Raw genomic sequence first — 19,876 nt, forward strand, 5'->3', positions numbered from 1 at the left:
TTACAATTGTGTTAACATTTTAAATGCGTATGAACACGTTCATCTTGAAGACGAGTTCGTTCAGAATCAGCTACATATAGCATTTCCTTCTCATACTTTCCCGTAGCGTCACAGTGCATTTCCCTGTCAAAGCCTGGCGTCCATGGACTTCAATGGAGCTGCTTTGAACAGTTTTTTTCAGTGCTTCGAAACTATACGGTCGTTGGATAAATACTGTGATTATGTCCCGACCACGGACGCTCGGCGTCTCTGGGGGTGAATGGAGGAGTGGGCTGGCCTGGACACCGGGCTTCTGCGTGATGATTGGAGGGTCTGTCATAAGTAGGGTTGGGTACCGAAACCAGGTTCCACTATGGAACCAGTTCCTATGCAACCGGTAGGAATCGGACCGGATTAGAAGGCACATTTCGGTTCCTCATTCCGGTTCCACTTAAAGGGGTGATTGACTGGGTTTTTGGGGTATTTCACACTGTTCCCTTAAGGTCTCTCTCTCGAATGTAACATTGGTTGGGCTGAAAATGGCCCGGGTGGTGTTCTGTGCCCGCTGATGCTTCCTGTGAATTTGTCCCGGGAAAAAACACTAGGTTTTCTCCATAAAAGGAGAAAACCTAGTGTTCGTTGTAAACCAATCAGCGCGCAGCTCGTCTATATAGACGAGCTGCGCGTTGGTTTACAACGAGTGAAGCTGCAGAGCAAAGACGCAACACGGCCAACAGCACTCAATGAAACAAGAAGGTGGAGACTTGAAACAAAAACGTACAAATAAATCTAATGTGTCTACACAACACTGTTTTCCACAGATTGACTAGATAACATTTGAAATGATTACGTTAGTTGTTTCCACTTCTGTTGTCGAAGCAAACAGGATCGACTTAGGTGTGTAACGTTAGCACTACAGCTTAGCAAACAAACTATTGTGATTCAACTCAGCTTCAGTCGTCGTCATCGTCGTCATCTGCCACTTCCACCAGCTCTTCCTGGGGGACCCCGAGGCATTCCCAGGCCAGCTGAGAGACATAGTCCCTCCAGCGTGTCCTGGGTCTTCCCCAGGGCCTCTTCCCAGTGGGATGCGCCCAGAACACCTCACCAGTGAGGCGTCCAGGAGGAATCCTGATCAGATGCCCGAGCCACCTCAACTGGCTCCTCTCGACACAGAGGAGCAGCGGTTCTACTCTGAGCCCCTCCCGGATGACCGAGCTTCTCACCCAATCTTAAGGGAGAGCCTGGACACCCTGCGGAGAAAACTCATTTCGGCCACTTGTATTTGCGATCTCGTTCTTTCGGTCACTACCCACAGTTCGTGACCATAGGTGAGGGTAGGAACGTAGATCGACTGGTAAATAGAGAGCTTCGCCTTTTGACTCAGCTCCTTCTTCACCACGACGGACCGATCAGTCGTGGTGAAGGATCCGACCGATGCAGTGATGCACCGATCCGCCTGTCGATCTCGCGCTCCATTCTTCCCTCACTTGTGAACAAGACCCCGTGCCGATTCCCATCCCAGCCACTTCGCATTCTGTTGCGAACCGCTCCAGTGAGAGCTGAAGGGAACGGCCCGATGAAGCCATCAGGACCACATCATCCGCAAAAAGCAGCGACCTGATCCTGAGGTCACCAAATCTGACCCCCTCAACGCCCTGGCTGCGCCTATAAATTCTGTCCATATAAGTTATGAACAGAATCGGTGACAAAGGGCAGCCCTGGCGGAGTACAACCCTCACCGGGAACAAGTTCGACTAACTGCCGGCAATGCGGACCAAACTCTGGCACCGGTCGTACAGGGACCGGACAGCCCGATCAGGGAATCCGGTACCCCGTACTCCTGGAGCACCCCCCACATGAGCCCCCGAGGGACACGGTCGAACGCCTTTTCCAAATCCACAAAACATGTGTAGACTGGTTGGGCGAACTCCCATGCACCCTCCAGAGGGTGTAGAGCTGGTCCACAGTTCCACGGCCAGGACGAAAACCACATTGCTCCTCCTGAATCCGAGGTTCGACAATCCGACGGACCCTCCTCTCCAGAACCCCTGAATAGACTTTCCCAGGGAGGCTGAGGAGTTTGATCCCCCTAAAGTTGGAGCACACCCTCCGGTCCCCCTTTTTAAAGAGGGGAACCACCACCCCGGTCTGCCAGTCCAGAGGCACTGTCCCCGATGTCCACGTGATGTTGCAGAGTCGTGTCAACCAAGACAGCCCTACAACATCCAAAGCCTTAAGGAACTCTGGGCGGACCTCATCCACCCCAGGGGCCCTGCCACCGCAGAGCTTTTTAACCACCTCGGCGACCTCAGCCCCAGAGATAGAAGGCCCCCCCCCCCCCCGATGTCCCCAGACTTTGCCTCCACGTCGGAAAGCGTGTTGGTGGAATTAAGGAGGTCTTCAAAGTATTCCTTCCACCGATCCAGGACGTCCCCCGTTGAGGTCAGCAGCGCACCATCCCCACCATATACTCCGTTGACAGTGCACTGCTTCCCCCTCCTGAGTCGCCGGATGGTGGTCCAAAACCTTTTCGAAGCCGTTCGGAAATTGTTCTCCATGGCCTCGCCGAACTTCTCCCATGCCCGGGTTTTTGCCTCCACGACTGCCAAAGCCGCATTCCGCTTGGCCTGCCGGTACACATCAGCTGCCTCTGGAGTCCTACCAGCCAATAAAGTCCGATAGGCCTCCTTCTTCAGCTTGACGTCATCCCTCACCTCCGGCGTCCACCACCGGGTTCGAGGGTTACCGCTGCGACATGCACCGACCACCTTGCGGCCCCAGCTCTGGTCAGCCACCTCAACAATGGAGGCCCGGAACATGGCCCATTCGGACTCAATGTCCCCAGCCCCCCCCCCCCCCCCCCCGAGACATGATCGAAGCTCTCCCGGAGGTGGGAGTTGAAGCTCCTTCTGACAGGGGATTCTGCCAGCCGTTCCCAGCAGACCCTCACATTACGTTTGGGCCTGCAAGGCCTGACCGGCGTCCTCCCCCACCATCGTAGCCAACTCACCACCAGGTGGTGATCAGTTGACAGCTCCGCCCCTCTCCACACCCGAGTGTCCAAGACATTCGGCCTCAGGTCCTACGACACGACTACAAAGTCGATCATCGAACTGAGACCTCGGGTGTCCTGGTGCCAAGTGCACAAATGGACACCCTTATGCTTGAACATGGTGTTTGTTATGGACAAGCCGTGTCTAGCACAGAAGTCCAACAACAAAACACCGCTCGGGTTCAGATCGGGGGGGGCGTTCCTCCCAATCACGCCCCTCCAGGTCTCACTGAGAAATGAGAAAAGTCATCTCCTGAAGTCATCTCCTGAAGGAGCTGAACGTTTTGATACCAAAATTGTAGGAATCGGTGAAAGTATGCAGGACTAGTTATAGGACACGGAAGAACTAAGAAGTTGGAATAATAAAGAGAAACAGGAAAACAATTTATTATGCGAATGCTTAATAATAAGTATGCAGAATAACAATTGTGTTTTTGCTTGCAGCAAACACTAATAATAAGTATACAGAATAACAATAGTGTTTTTGCTTTCAGCAAACACACTAATAATATATACAGTTAGGTCCATAAATATTTGGACATTGACACAATTTTCATCATTTTGGCTCAGTATACCACCACAATGGATTTGAAATGAAACAATCAAGATGTGCTTTAAGTGCAGACTTTCAGCTTTAATTTCAGGGTATTTACATCCAAATCAGGTGAACGGTGTAGGAATTACAACACATTTGATATGTGGCCCCCCCCTTTTTAAGGGACCAAAAGTAATTGGACAATTGGCTGCTCAGCTGTTCCATGGCCAGGTGTATGTTATTCCCTCATGGGAGTTCGTTATTTCATTGACAAGGAGCAGATAAAAGGTCTAGAGTTCATTTCAAGTATGGTATTTGTGTTTGGAATCTGTTGCTGTCAACTCTCAATATGAAGTCCAAAGAGCTGTCACCATCAGTGAAGCAAGCCATCGTTAGGCTGAAAAATCAAAACAAACCTATCAGAGAGATAGCAAAAACATTAGATGTGGCCAAATCAACTGTTTGGTACATTCTTAAAAAGAAAGAACGCACTGGTGAGCTCAGCAACACCAAAAGACCCGGAAGACCACGGAAAACAACTGTGGTGGATGACAGAAGAATTCTTTCCCTGGTGAAGAAAAACCCCTTCACAACAGTTGGCCAGATCAAGAACACTCTCCAGGAGGTAGGCGTATCTGTGTCAAAGTCAACAATTAAGAGAAGACTTCACCAGAGTAAATACAGAGGGTTCACCACAAGATGTAAACCATTGGTGAGTCTCAAAAACAGGAAGACCTGGGCCCCGTTCGTCGTAAGGGTTGAAGCTAAGTTAATCAATTGTCCCTTTAGCCCGTTAACATTAGCGAGATGAGTGAGAACAGCAAATATCGGTTCGTCGACGGCTGATCCGCATCCAAATCATCTGGTTAATTTCAATCAGGCTAAACTTTTCAGGGCAAGTGCACGTGCACGTCCTACTTCAAAAGGCAGGAAAGGTCGATCCCCAAAACCGTGATTTTCTAACGGTATTATGGCGGAAATGACAAATGTTAAAGAGAGAGCAGTGACATTCTCCCCATCGGAGCAAACGATTATAATGAGTCTGTACGAAGACTATAAAGAAATAATAATGGCTAAGTCAAACACCGCCACTGCTGCCAGAGCAAGACAGGCAGCTTGGCAAAAAATTGCCGATAAGCTAAATGCATAAGTTTTGGTAAAATGTATAGGCTCATCTTAAGTGCCTCATTAACCCAATCAGATCACATTTCTTTAAATGTGCCTGCTGGCAGTAGGCTTAATGGAAATTAATGGTCGAATGAGATCTTGCTAGTGAAAATAATGATCTCAACTCTTACAGAATAAGTAGGCCTAGATAAAACCAAGGTCAAAGAGTATCTAATTGATACGAATTCATAGACACGTATGATGATGTATGTACTGAAAGCGCTTATTTATCATGTACTATATATGTGCATATGCATGTATGTGTAAATGACCATATAGAAGTATGAGTTTGAATATGCATGTGCAAATCTGTGTATGGGCGGATCACAGTATGTATGTAGGCTATGTATTATTCAATCAATTGAAGCAGTGAAAAGAAACTGTTAGATTCTCTCCGTATCATGAGTCCACTTTAATCATTTCCAACAATAATGATATGGTATGGTTTACTTATAACACTGTCATATAATTATGAGTGCTTTCAACCCCCATGTAGTTGCAACCCGGCCACTAAAAGGACTTGGGAGCAAGTCAAAGTGAAGCACAAAAACATAATTCAGGCTGGTGAGTCAATACAATATGTGCCATGGTAATGTATGAACAGCTTGTCAGTGTCATATCCTTCATATTTTAGCAAACAAGAAAAAGGCGGATATGCTGAAGACGGGGGGAGGACCCCGAGGTCCTGAGCTAACCCCTGCTGAGGAGCTGGCCCTGGCCAATAACAGGGGAAGGCCAATCATGCAGGGCATAGCTGGGGGCAGCTCCTCTGGAGAGGTGGTGGCAGGAGAGAATCCGTATGTCCAAGGTAGGTGCACTTCATTCTATGAGTTTCCTTCATAATTAGTCATTTGGTTAACCATCGTCACATTTTGCAGTGACCGGAGGTTCGATCACACTCCTGCAGCCACCTCCCAATGTGTTGGTCAGGGGAGAGGAGCCCACTGATGTAAGTTGATATTGCTGCATCATTGTGTAATGATTCGAAACATGTTCATAGTGTGTGTCTTTTCAAACCGAAGGCACTTTCCCACAGTTCCTAATAATTCCTAATTCACTAACAGGAGGTTGGTCTAGACGATGAGGACACACTTTCCGCCTTCTCCAGCGATTTGGTAAATGCAAGTTGTGTTAACTAATACTCCTATCCCAATCACTCCTGGCACTCACTACATCAATGCATTCCTTTAGGCAAATCCTGCTGGACCACGGCCTGCTCCGCCGGAGCCTGGCCCTTCTCGCTCTTTGGGAACTGGGGATGGGGAGGGGAGTTCTCATTAAATACCCTCACATTGTGAGGTCTGAGTTTAGTTGGCATCTGACCACCACACTGAACAAAGTTATGAATGGTTTGTCTTTTTTCCAGACTGACACTGAAGATGTGCGCACGCTATACAAGCGCTACTTGCGTGCCAAGATTCACAACCTCAACTTAATCTCAATTAAGCTGGATTTGGAGGTTAAATTGCTTAAATGGCAGCTGAATGTAAGTCTAACCCTGTAAAGCAAAGCTTTGGCTAAAGTATTTGTGAGCTTTGCCATGAATTGTAACTAAACTGAAAATCTTATTTCTTGTGCACCTTCATTTACAGGATGACCAATAAAGGGGAAAAAATAAAGGCTTTATTGTACAACATGGATCTCTTACATTATTCTTCAGCATGTTCCTCTATTCAGAATCAGAATGAATTGAATGAATAAGGATGCAAATTGCAGTGCATTGTGTGCGGGGTCTCAGAGTCAGTGTGGTGCAGGGGGCTTGTTTGTGAGTCCCTTGTTACATTTACATTTAGTCATCAGTCAGCAATGATCCTGCCTGCTCTCTTGCTGGTCCTGAAGTGGAACAGGTCAGGGTGGGACCAAATGATCTGCTGCAGTCTGCCTTGGTCCTTGGCAGTGAAGGTGCAAACCAGACTGAGTTAGGACTATTAATGGGTAACTTAAAAGCAAAGAGGGTGGCTAACCAAATAAATGAAACATGCAAACATAAAGAACATGAAATGAGTCCAACATTACCCAAAGTCATCTGGACAGCTATCTGAAATGATGCTGGGCAATTATGTCCCTTGCAGCCGGTCCAGACCGCTCATCTAGATGGATCGGTTCCACATCGTCCTCAGGATGGGCCACGATCACTGGGACCCTCTCCCTCCTGAGAGTGGCCACATTGTGGAGCACGGCACATGCCACCGTGATCGCACAGGCCCTGTCCGGTTCCACCCTCAGCCCCCGCAGACAATTAAATCTGCCCTTTAGTAGGCCAAAGGTCATCTCTATCCGTGCCCTCGTTCAAGCGAGAGCACCGTTGAACCGCACTTCAGGGCCTGGGGCTGGCTCGGGATAGGGGGTCATGAACCAGGGCCTACAGGCGTAACCCCTGTCTCCAATTAGGAGCCCATCATAGTTACCTAGTATATGATATGAACAATGTTGGATCACCTCTACATAAAATAATCAATTTCTGAATGACATGAGATTTGCTATACCTATGTGGCATAGTGTGGAGTCTCGGAATATCCGGGAGTCGTGGACAGACCCCGGCCACTTGACCTCAACATTTGTGATCAAGCAAGTGGAGTCACAGATCATCTAAGATGAATTGCAGTCAAGTCATGGGTATTGTACAGTACATGGGTAGCCTACAGCAGGCAATTGCAAGGTCCATGTCTATTGTCAAAGACAAATGATTGTTTTTAGAGCAATGTAATTTGAGGAAAATTATGTAATAAGTACCTGCACATTAAGGCTGTGAAAGCCCTTCCTATTCACAAAATCGGCCTCGTTTGGCCCAGAGGGCTTTTTCAGGCGGATATGGGTGCAGTCCACTGCGCCAATGACATTAGGAAACTCTGCATAATGATAAGCTCCATAATGAATAGTGATAAGAATGCATTTTCATGAAATGGTCAAATATTTATTTACTCAATTACCTGCAATTGCATAAAATCCCTCTTTGATGTCATTGACTGGGACATGGCCTGGGAATATGATGAATTTATTCATCAGCTGGTTGAGCGCCAAGTACACTTTTCTTACAGCAACGCATGCTGCGGCTTTGCCAATGTTTTCTGCATCGCCTACACTGTATAAAAATGTACCTGACGCAAAAAAACTCAAGGCTATGCAGAGAGTCTGAAGCACAGTTAAAGCTCTGCTGCGGCGTGTGAGATTTGCAATGTACGGCCCGAGAAGGTCTTGCAAATAAATGAGTCCTTGTCGGCTGAATCGATATCGCTCAAACAGAAACTCATCCGTGTGACTCAAAGGATCTTGGCGATCGCGAATAACTCTATCGGTATGGAAAGCTAATCGAACTAGAATAGCTCCTTCGTCAACTGGGTCTCTCAAAAAGGGAGCTGCCATGTTTTCTTTCGGGGGTGTGGCAAGCTTATCCAGCTACACTTATGTTAGCCTGCTCTGGAGCAGGTTAGTGCTAATTGATATGTTACCATGGTGATTTATCCAAAGTTGCTTCCACGAACCAAAAAGAGGGGCGTTTTTTATCTTAGCCTGAGAATTAGCTCGCTAAACCGCTTAGCGAGCTACGACGAATACCCCCCAGATTAGAGTTTGCCAAAAAACATCTAAAAGAGCCTGTACAGTTCTGGAACAACATCCTATGGACAGATGAGACCAAGATCAACTTGTACCAGAATGATGGGAAGAGAAGAGTATGGAGAAGGGAAGGAACTGCTCATGATCCAAAGCATACCACCTCATCAGTGAAGCATGGTGGAGGTAGTGTTATGGCGTGGGCATTTATGGCTGCCAATGGAACTGGTTCCCTTGTATTTATCGATGATGTGACTGCTGACAAAAGCAGTAGGATGAATTCTGAAGTGTTTCGGGCAATATTATCTGCTCAGATTCAGCCAAATGCTTCAGAACTCATAGGACGGCGCTTCACAGTGCAGATGGACAATGACCCGAAGCATACTGTGAAAGCAACCAAAGAGTTTTTTAAGGCAAAGAAGTGGAATGTTCTGCAATGGCCAAGTCAATTACCTGACCTAAATCCAATTGAGCATGCATTTCACTTGCTAAAGACAAAACTGAAGGGAAAATGCCCCAAGAACAAGCAGGAACTGAAGACAGTTGCAGTAGAGGCCTGGCAGAGCATCACCAGGGACGAAACCCAGCGTCTGGTGATGTCTATGGGTTCCAGACTTCAGGCTGTCATTGACTGCAAAGGATTTGCAGCCAAGTATTAAAAGTGACAATTAGATTTATGATTATGTTAGTTTGTCCAATTATTTTTGGTCCCTTAAAAAGGGGGGGGCCACATATAAAATGTGTTGTAATTCCTACACCGTTCACCTGATTTGGATGTAAATACCCTGAAATTAAAGCTGTAAGTCTGCACTTAAAGCACATCTTGATTGTTTCCTTTCAAATCCATTGTGGTGGTATACAGAGCCAAAATGATGAAAATTGTGTCAATGTCCAAATATTTATGGACCTAACTGTATGTGAGAGAACAAAGTTTGTGCCCTTGCCGAAGGCAAAGAACACCCAATTAAGCCTATACCTATGTTACTATTATAATGATGATGAGTGTTGCTTACTATTACTAGCTTATTGTTAATGCCATCATTGTGATGTTAACTGACAAAGTTCTAAGAATATAACGACCATAACAATATTGCGGTTATCAGACATGATTTATTCATCTTCGTCTTTGCTGCAGATAACATGTCAACAATCTATAAGGATGCCGTAACATACCACGATATTATAACTAATTATATTAGACTATAATTAAATTTGTTATGCCATGAGCAGTGGCGGTGCGTCAATAGTGGGCGCAAGTGCGCCGCCCCACTTAAAATTTTGAGATGAAAATATGTCACAAGACATGTCAAAAAACATTAAATACAAAATAATAAAAATAAGAAATGTACCGTGTTTACGCGTTAAATGTGTGTGGGAGACCGTAAGCCCCTGACAACAACCACTTAACCCTTGTGTTATCTTCGGGTCATTCTGACCCATCAGTCATTGTGACCCACCGTCATATTGCGACAACTTTACCGCATACAAAAACAAAGTGAAGCATTTTCTTTTAACCGTTGGGCTGTCTCAGACCCCCCACATTGCGAAGGTTAAAATTTGTTTGGACAACGAGCCTCAAAAAATCGAAAATACTAATATCAAAATACGTAAATACATTATTGGAGGAGATGGGATTGGTCGATATATGGAGCAATCTACATCCGCTAGAGAAAGACTTCACACACAATTCGGCGGTGCATAAAGTACATTCTAGAATAGACTATTTGTTTTTGTATTGGGTAAAATTGGGTAAACACAACGATGGTTCGTTATGAACCTTTGGGTCATGTGACCCGAAGGCAGCACAAGGGTTAAATATGTGACCAAACATAATATATTGCCATTCGGCAATATATTTCTCTTCCGTTTTCAGATCAGGTTTTAATGGGCGGAGCCAAAAATCATCAGCTAGCTAGCTAGCTTCTGGATGTCTCCCACCACCCGCAACTGCATCTTCCCTGGATGCAAGAACTCCAGCTGCGCTGCAACGCCATTTAAGTTCCCTATTGATAATGAAAGGAAAAATAGGTGGATAGATTTTGTGAAGAGCCACGCTCATGGAAAGCTTCGGATAAACTCCCAACAGTACTCTGCACTGACCATTTCACAGCGGAGAGTTTTAACATGGACCAGAGACAGACGGGGTTCACCAACACACGGCTTCTCTTGCAGCGCGGAGCAGTACCGAGCATCGCCCCTCCGGCCGTTCGTCCTCCGGTCGCACCTGGACCATCCACCGCCGCCAGCAGTTCATCACTCAGTTCTGTGTGCTTGTTCTAATTATACTAGATAACTTTTCCAGAGGTATCTCTGCTATGAGTTAGTGCAAACCGCTAAATTGATATTAGGCTACTCGGTGTAGAATGATGGTATTTTGGTGAAATGGTAGCTAATGTGTTAGAAGTAGCCTAGTTGGAGAGCTCACTGTCTGCTGTCTCTGGTGTCCATTTTTACTGTCACAGCTCACGGGAACATTTCATTTATATGCATCTGTATGTTTCACTCATTGAACAAATACATTCTAATTCTATAAGGTTTTGTTCGGCTTGACATAGCGTCCATTATCTGGGTCGGAGGTAGGCACTAGGCAGCGAGGGGCGGAGCTTCAGCTCCTTCAGGCGACACGCCCCCCCAGTCTCAAGCAGAGAAGACTGCTGATTTTTTCACGAGTTCAAAGCCTAATTTAACATACTTGTCGGTGTTATTTTTTCATTCGAATTTGGATGGGTAGTTAATAACACATTATTCTGTGGTGTGGCGAACTTAAAACTCGTTTACAGGTCCACTTTACAGGATCTTTAACTTTTTGCTGTCATTTCAGCAGGAACAGATTTTCATTGGCGGATTGAAAGTTCGATTCTGGCTAACCAATGACATGGTTTCCTATCGTTCTTACTTCAACGCGATTGGACTGATTCGGTGACCATCAGCGACCTTTAAAATTCCCCTAGTTACCAGAACAAGCATCTACGAGAGCAGCATAGCTAGCAGAAACTTTGGTTTTGTGAATCAGTGGCGGTGCGTCAAAACAAATTCTGTCATTGATTTACAAAAAAAAACCTTTCACAAGACGTTCGCTGGAAGAAAAAAAGAGGATAAAGGATCTCGGACCAACACGATTTACAAATCCAGCAGCAGGCCAGTGACCGAGGACGAAGCAGCAGGCTAGTGACGGGACGAAACTACCAGTACTAGTACAACCAGGGCTTCTTACCTGCTCTTTATGCGAAACGGAGTTGGCTGGCTGGATGTTCAAGTAGCTAGTTAACCCTTGTGTTATCTTCGGGTCATTCTGACCCATCAGCCGTGTGACCCACCGTCGTATTGCGACAAATTTACCTCATACAAAAACAAAGTGAAGCATTTTCTTTTAACCGTTGGGCTGTCTCAGACCCCCCACATTGCAAATGTTAAAATAAAATTATTTTTATTAGTTTTTGTATTGGGTAAAACTGGGTAAACACAATGATGGTTCGTTATGAACCTTTGGGTCATGTGACCCGAAGGCAGCACAAGGGTTAACATACTTTTTGGTAGTGGATGGGAGGATATAGTAAAAAAAAAAAACGCCCTCCCCAGAAAAACTATCACCAGCTGCTACTGGCCATGAGCATACTAGCGTTCATTACAAAATGGTTAAATCTGCTTTAAAATAACGGAAATAAACTCTACACAATGTATGTGTGCACCCATTTGTAAAACTTGCTACAACAAAGGCAGGCAACTGTAGATCATCAAGTCCTTTCTCCTTGTTCTCATTCAGCTCAGGTAAATAAGCGATTTGCTGATGTTCCCTTTCGTGCTCGTCACTGTTCGTATCCGCGAGCACGTGTCCGGGCTACTTTTCTTGACGTAAGCAAATAAATGGGGTATAGTTTACCCATTTCGGATTGGCTTCAAATTGAGCAAAAATCTGGAAAAAATATTCCATGAAAAAGATAGTAGTATGAGCCAGGTTCGAGAATCGAAAAAAATATATTGGGGGAGATAGTTTTAGATATGTTGACTGGAGTTAATGGAATAAAAACGACCGGACGAGTTGGGTAGCAAATCGGAAATGCAATACCACCTACATCCACCGGGGACGTTGCCTTAAACCGAAGGGCGAGGGGTGGGCTGGGGGTGTGGTGACAACTCTGAGCAATAGCGCTGGCTAATCTAGTTTCCTCGGTGATCTTTTTCCACCCGTATGGCAATTTAAAAATATTCTACTATTACCGAGGCAGATGTTGAAAAGGAGCGCTGATGCTGCGCGCTGATAAAGAACTGCGGAACCCTTGTACTCAGTCGGGAGATAAAGGTGTATAAATTAATGTTATTTTTGTAAAGCTCGACGTGAGCGACAACGTCCACGCTGCTGACTTTCAACACTTGCTAAAGCAATAATACACATTCGTTATCAGCATATCTAATCACGCGATTTAAACGTTATAAGAATAAGATTAAAAGCATGCCGAAATCTGCAAAAAAATCTAGCACTGTACAGACCTCCATAAGCCGGTACTTTGGCGGAGCTAGCAGCAAGAGTATCCCGGACAAAAGCACACAACCCGGTATGTGCTCTGTAATGGTGCCTACTGGGCTGCAGACAGGAGCCAGCAGAGGCAAGGTGGGCATGATTTGCAAAGCTCCTAGCACGGACACGGGACAATAACTTGTCGAATTGATATAGGCTATACCCACTTCAGTTAAAGGTATCACAGACACACGTATTGTGGAAGTTCTAAAATGCTAGTGCTAAAACTCTTTCTGACAGTGATGTGCTATCCTTTGCTATCCCTTCTATTTTCTCTGCCCTCTGTGTTCATGCAGCTTAAGCATTCCACTGATGATGATGACTTAGGATCGATCAGGAAACGTCCCAAGCTTTACCATCTTGGGCAGAAAGAAGACATTTCCCGTCCGAGTGTCAGAGGTGGGTCCTGGGCATCTTACCGGGGTCAGGTTCATTTACTAGACAGAAAGAGTGAAATAGAAACATCTCCCTACTCTACTCTCACTTTCTCTCTCAGAAACCAATGTGTCTCGAGGGTCAGACAGCCTCTCCTCCACCCTGGAGCGCCTGAAGGGCTTTAGCCGCATGGCTGAGCCCCACAGCAGAACTGACCGTGGGCCTGGTGGTGCAGATAGAGGGCCTGGGGATTCTGGTTGTGTGCCTGGGGGAGTTATCCAGGACAATACTAAAGGGAGAATGATAGATGAGGGAGACGAGGAAGAGCATATAACCAAGGAGCAAGAGGAGGAGGAAGACGAGAGGAAGACAGATCCATCCACCGATAATAAGGTAACAACAGTGTGCAAACTAAATACCATGGCATTTGGGGAGCTCACTTTTTTGTATGGAGGGAGGGCGCGTGCCTCAAAGAGATGACTGACTGTGACCAATTGAAAGAAAAATTTATAGCTGCAACCATGTAGGCATACTTGCTTTATGTCAGCAAATCTAAAATAGGCTATTGTATAGGGGGTGAGAATCTTTTGGTACCTCATGATTCGATTTGAATCGATTTTTGTGGTCACGATTCAATAAAAAATAGATTATTGTGGTCACTATTCGATTGAAAATCGAATCACGATTTTTTCAAGATTTTCTTAAATTTGTGAATCGATGTGAATCGCGAGAACTGAAACGCGATTCGAATGTGAATCGATTTTTTCCCCCCACCCCAACTATTGTATAATAATCAGTTAATGACCATCAAACCTCCACACGGGTATCAAAACCAAAACATCACAATATAATGCAATACGTCCAACTAAAGCGGTGCAGTATACTTTGCAGAGTAATTTACTATTTTCTATAGTTTATCTGCACAAATCTTGGGTTTGTCCTGCGTTTTTACCTTGTTGGCGGGTATGTGCTGACAGCAGTTCCAATCGGTGTAGCATCAGTGTCTGTTGTCGTCAAGCTAAAATTTGTGGTAGTAGATGCTTCTCAGGCTCTGGTTTCACCTCCGAGTCAAGAACTTTATGATCAATTTAAAAAAAAGCTTCCTTGTTTTCTGAATGCTGACTGAATTGAGTAAGATTTTTCTTTTCTGGTCTTTGAGTAGAAATGAGTAAAGTTTAGGAATTGCCTATCTAGGATATATCATGATCATCATCAATATCAACGTTTCACAACCTCCATCTACTCTAGTGCCTCAGTCTTTGCCAGTTTGCAGCACCAGGAGGAGGAAGAGGAGATGCAGACATCAAAAGTGATGGAGGAGTCAGAGGAGGTGTGGGGGGTGGGTCTAAACAGGGATACACGCCTCTGGAGCAGCAGTTTGTCCATATCAAGCAGCAGCATAAAGACACCCTGCTGGCTGTGGAGTGTGGATACAAGTACAGATTCTTTGGAGAGGACGCAGAGGTGAGGAGTGTTTGTGTGGGTGAGTGCTAATTTGTGTGCAACAGAAATCAGCACCCAGGGAATGTGTTAACTTAACCCTTGTGTTATCTTCGGGTCGTTCTGACCCATCAGTCATTGTGACCCACCGTCGTATTGCGACAACTTTACCGCATACAAAAACAAAGTGAAGCATTTTCTTTTAACCGTTGGGCTGTCTCAGACCCCCCACATTGCCAAGGTTAAAAGAAAATTATTTTTATTTGTTTTTGTATTGGGTAAAATTGGGTAAACACAACGATGGTTCGTTATGAACTTTTGGGTCATGTGACCCGAAGGCAGCACGAGGGTTAACTGGCTGTGTGCATGTTTGCGGACATGTGTGCATGTGTGTGCAGATAGCAGCAAAGGAGCTGAACATCTTTTGCCACCTGGACCATAACTTTATGACCTGCAGCATCCCTGCTCATCGACTCGCTATTCACGTCCGCCGCTTAGTCTCTCAGGGACACAAGGTCAGGGTAGCCGCTCTGCTCAAACCAAATACACCCACAGCGGCATACCCTACTACTTGGGGTGTGCTTGATTTAGTCCTTACTACTTCACAGTAGAATACCAAATCCCTGAATTGCAAACTCTGAAGCAAATCTAATAAACCTCTCATACTTTCAGGTGCTTAATCTTTAGTAAGGACTGATTCAGAAACAGTTACATGAGACGGCTTGCTTTTAATTGGCTGTTAATTCCTGTGGGGGTCTGGGATTGGATGTTCTCCCAGGTGGGTGTGGTGAAGCAGACAGAGACATCAGCAATCAAGGCTTCGGGAGTAAATAAGAATGCTCTGTTTGATCGCCGGCTCAGTGGCCTGTACACCAGGTCCACTCTGGTGGGAGAGGGTATCCTGATGTTTGTGTGCACGTGTGTCCTGTGTGTGTGATCTGTTTTTGTGAGTGTGATGAATGACTCAGTGACAGACTGATTAGTGTTTGTGTAGTATTCAGTAGTATTAAGTGTTCAGTAGTGTTTAGCAGGGTTCAGTTGTAGTATTAGTGTTTAGTTGGGGCCTTAACAGTGTGTCCAGATGTGAACCCAGCACGTTGTCTGGGGGACAAGGAGCTGGGGCAAGAAGTGATGTCAGACCCCACAGAAGGCTTCCTGTTGTGTTTGACCGAGACCTGGGACAAACTGAAGAAACAGCTCACCATAGGCCTGGTGGTCAGTAGAGCACACACTTGTACACAGACAACATCATAAACATCCCATCACATGCACACACCACATGTGTGTTTGTATTTGGTTGCATGCATAGTGTGTGTGTGATCGTGTGTGGTTGTGTGTGTGTGTGTGTGTCTTGCAGGCAGTGCAGCCCAGTACTGGAGATGTGCTGCTGGACTGTTTCAGTGATGGTACAGCTCGCTCCGAGCTGGAGGTGCGTGTCCTAAAGGTCGACCCAGTGGAGATCCTGGTGCCCATTGGCCTTTCAGATGACACCCACAGACTGCTACAGACCATCGCTAAGGCCAGGTGAACCCTAACCCCTAAACCTTTCACCTTTACCGCTAACCTGAGAGAGAGGGAAACAGAAGAGAAACAGAGTAAGAGACTATGAAAGAAAGAGTGAGTCAGAGAAAGAGACTGAGAGACATTGAAAGATAGAGGAATACAAAGAAAAAGGGACCGTGAGCCGGGCAGTCTGACACCGATGCTGGTACTCTCTGTCAGCACTAGGAGGCAGTGTCAACCTCTTCCTCTACTTCAATGCCTTGACATGTTGCTGTGTATGTTTGTGTATGGTCTGGTATGTCACCAGGGGCCTGTTCCATAAAGGCAGCTAAAAAAAACTTGGATTAAAGTCCCAAACCTGATTCTAATTAACATAACCAGTCGGGTCTAAAGGGGTTCCATAAAGGCCAATTCTAGATCAAGCAATCCGACTAATTCAAGTCAGATTTAAGTAAAGATAATTGGGTGTGCCTGGCAAGGCCCAACCTATATTCTCTCTTATATATATTTATTAGGTCTGTCAAAGTTAATGCGTTAATCTATGAGATTATTGTGGCTGCGATAAAATACTGTATTTTAAATCGCAGTTAACGCAGCTTTGTTTACTTCCGGTGTGCGTTGACCCCTGACATGAAACCGCCGCGTGCCTGCAGTCAGTTAGATAGGAGAGACCGAGACGGTAGTTGAAGATGGAGAGAGCTGAGGGATTGTTGGGCGGAAAGTTTCTATTTAAGAGGCAAAATGACGGAACAATCGACAAAACTAAAGTTGTATGTAGCATTTGTCAAGCTGAATTTAGCTATCACAGAAGTAGCTTGTCTTTAAGTTATCACCTTAATGCAAAGCACCCGACAGAAAGCAGTCCCAGGTTAGATGGTTGCCAAACCCACACTCCACGACTTCTCTAGGAAAATAACTAGACCAGTCTGTGAAAAGGTTACCAACGCTTTAGCAGTTTGTGTTGCCGGTGACTGTCGGCTCATCAACATAGTTGAGGACGGTGGGCTGACTGAGGTGATTCGAATTGCTTCTTGGGACAATTCTTACGATTTAACGTTGAGGGGCACCATTTCTCGCATACATTCCTTGTATCACGGCGAGAGAACGAAAAATGCAGCTCCTCGAGCAAGCTGCCAGCGTCGCCCTTACTGGTGACCACGGAAAGTCAGTGGTCAACTCACTTTATTGACAATGTATGGAAGTATGGAGATATTTTGCATTGGAAGTAAAAAATAAAGAAATAATTAAACGTCTAAAGTTTTTAATTAAAGTGTCTAAAAGACTAAATCTAAAGAAGACTAGTGTCTAAAAGTCTGAAGTGATTCCTCGTTAATTTATAAGATTTAAGGGGGTCAGATGGCTGAGCGGACTATTATTCAGAATTTTGCCGGTTCGATTCCCTCCGTGCAAAATGACGTTGTGTCCTTGGGCAAGCCACTTCACCCTACTTGCCTCGGTGGAATGTCCCCATACTTACTGTAAGTCGCTTTGGATAGGTGCTGCTAAATTACTAAATGTAAGATTTAGTCTTTAGAAGAAAAACTAACTTTTAATCGCGATTAATCTAGATTAATGAATTTCAAAATGTGAGATTAATTAGTAAAAAAAAAATCTATTGACAGCCCTAATATTTATTAGTATTTGTTTTGCTCATTTAACATTGTGATAAAAACATAATTTAGAAATGGAATGTACAATGCAATATACACTGATATTATTAGTACATCGACTTTCCATTTTCAATCGGTAAAATAATAACTTTTTTTCTGGGGACCCATATTTTAAAAGTCACAAGTCTTCGCGACCCAAGCCAATAGACATTATTTGTAAATCACAAAATAAAGGTGGATTTGACCATTATTGAACATTAATGAGGATATTTTATTGTTATTTTATAAATGATATTTTTTGGTTATTTCAGAACTTGGACAATTACAAAAAGATTACAAATTATACGAAACATGTCTTACCATTTCAACATTGCTAATGGGATAGGTGGGCCTGTTTTTGTGAGCACAGAAAATCCCAATTCGCACATATATGTAATAGTGAAAGGAATAAGCATAGAAATACTGGCCCTACTGAGGACAGGATATTTTGACGAAATGCTTATCCAGAATGATGATAAGGTCACAGATCCATATCGTCTTTGCAGAGTGCGATCGCAGCTGAGCTGCAACTACTCAGTTTCTTCTGCAGGACTAAGCATCAACTCAAGCAAAGACTTAGGCAGGGGCGCCGTGTATAGGGGGGAAAAGTTGGGACGATTCTAAGGGCCCCTGACTGACGGGGGCCCCAAAAACTAGGTAAAAACTAATATGAAATTACATTATATTATATATCATAAAAACCATCATCATTGAGTATATATTTATTTCAAATATAATAATACAATTAATGATCTCTTTCTTTTTGCTTGTGTTTGGCAATAAAAGTTAAATATCCCCATTGACCAAAAAGTAAACATCCATATTGACCGACCACCCCCCTGTATCGGCATGAAATGGTTTGTTCCTGCCTTAGCGCACTTATCACTGACGGTGTTTAGTTGCAGTTAGTAGACGCACTAATCGCCAGAAATAGTGATCACAATGTCGCCTAGTAAACAGAAATCAAATGTAAATGTAAATAAATCAGGTTTTCAAAGAAGGTCAGAGAAAAAGAGAGATAGGAAAGACAAAGGAGAGGTTTTCAATCTGTAACCCAGTTTTTCACCAAAAAAGGTGGGTAGCCAGTAGTCTGTGGTATTAACCTGTTGGCTTAATGTCCATAGTGAAATAAGATAGCTAGCTGCAGACTAGTGTTAGCCTACATTTCATCAACATTTAATCAGTACAGGGAAACGTTTACAAGATATTCCTATTAAATCATTGTCCCGTCTCCCCATAACGGTCTTGAGCGGTGGGACCACCAGGCGGTTGTCTGAAGAAGACCGTAGGTGACGAGTGGGGGTGTAAGGCTGCAGGAGAGACTTGATGTAGACGGGTGCAGTCCCGTTCACTGCTCGGAAGGTCAATACCAGGGTCTTGAATCTGATACGGGCCATGATAGGTAGCCAGTGGAGAGAGATGAGGAGCGGGGTAACATGGGAGCGTCTGGGTAGATTGTAGACCAGGCGGGCCGCTGCGTTCTGAATCCTCTGAAGAGGGCGGGTTGCACATGCTGGGAGACCAGCGAGCAGCGAGTTGCAATAGTCCAACTTGGAGAGGACAAGTGCTTGGACTAGCAGCTGGGTGGAGTGCTCAGACAGGTATCTCCTGATCTTCCGGATGTTGTAGAGGGTGAATCTACACGACCGGGAGACCGCAGCAATGTGGGCCGTGAGGGAGAGCTCATCGTCCATGGTAACCCCAAGGTTCCTGGCAGAGGATGAAGGGGTCACCGTCGCAGATCCCAGGGTGATTGAGAGATCGTGGGAGATGGAGGGTTTAGCCGGGATGATGAGAAGTTCTGTTTTGGCGAGGTTCAGCTGGAGGTGGTGCTCGGTCATCCAGGCGGAGATGTCTGTGAGGCAGGCCTCAATCCTAGCTGAGATCCCCGGATCTGTCGGGGGGAACGACAGGTACAGCTGCGTGTCGTCAGCGTAGCAGTGGTAGGAGAAGCCATGGGAGGTGATGATTGGTCCAAGTGAGGTGGTGTACAGAGAGAAGAGGAGGGGTCCAAGGACGGAGCCCTGTGGGACACCAGTGGAGAGCTGGCGAGGGCCTGACAGTTTGCCTCCCCAGGAAACCTGGTAGGATCTTCCCGACAGGTA

At 45.3% G+C, this 19,876-nt stretch overlaps 1 protein-coding gene and 1 pseudogene across 4 annotated transcripts in view; one reads left to right on the forward strand and one right to left on the reverse strand.

Moving 5' to 3' along the window:
* Window positions 1–6,697: 6,697 nt before the first annotated feature.
* LOC134012091 (putative nuclease HARBI1) lies at window positions 6,698–8,203 on the reverse strand (annotated as a pseudogene).
* A 4,183-nt stretch (window positions 8,204–12,386) lies between these two features.
* The window catches only part of msh3 (mutS homolog 3 (E. coli)), a 57,259-nt gene continuing 49,769 nt past the window's right edge, over window positions 12,387–19,876 (forward strand). For 2 of the 4 annotated variants that reach the window (XM_062451359.1, XM_062451360.1), the window contains exons 1-8: window positions 12,389–12,897; window positions 13,101–13,203; window positions 13,301–13,572; window positions 14,428–14,643; window positions 15,018–15,134; window positions 15,398–15,515; window positions 15,701–15,834; window positions 15,977–16,143. In XM_062451359.1, the coding sequence (XP_062307343.1) occupies window positions 12,739–12,897; window positions 13,101–13,203; window positions 13,301–13,572; window positions 14,428–14,643; window positions 15,018–15,134; window positions 15,398–15,515; window positions 15,701–15,834; window positions 15,977–16,143 (1,286 nt within the window). In that variant the 5' untranslated portion in view covers window positions 12,389–12,738. Of the gene's footprint in view, window positions 12,898–13,100; window positions 13,204–13,300; window positions 13,573–14,427; window positions 14,644–15,017; window positions 15,135–15,397; window positions 15,516–15,700; window positions 15,835–15,976; window positions 16,144–19,876 lie in introns of all 4 variants that reach the window. The other 2 variants (XR_009928510.1, XM_062451361.1) reach the window with 2 other exon arrangements.

This window comes from Osmerus eperlanus, chromosome 25 (genome assembly GCF_963692335.1).
Source record: "Osmerus eperlanus chromosome 25, fOsmEpe2.1, whole genome shotgun sequence".
NCBI classification, from domain to species: Eukaryota; Metazoa; Chordata; class Actinopteri; order Osmeriformes; family Osmeridae; genus Osmerus; species Osmerus eperlanus.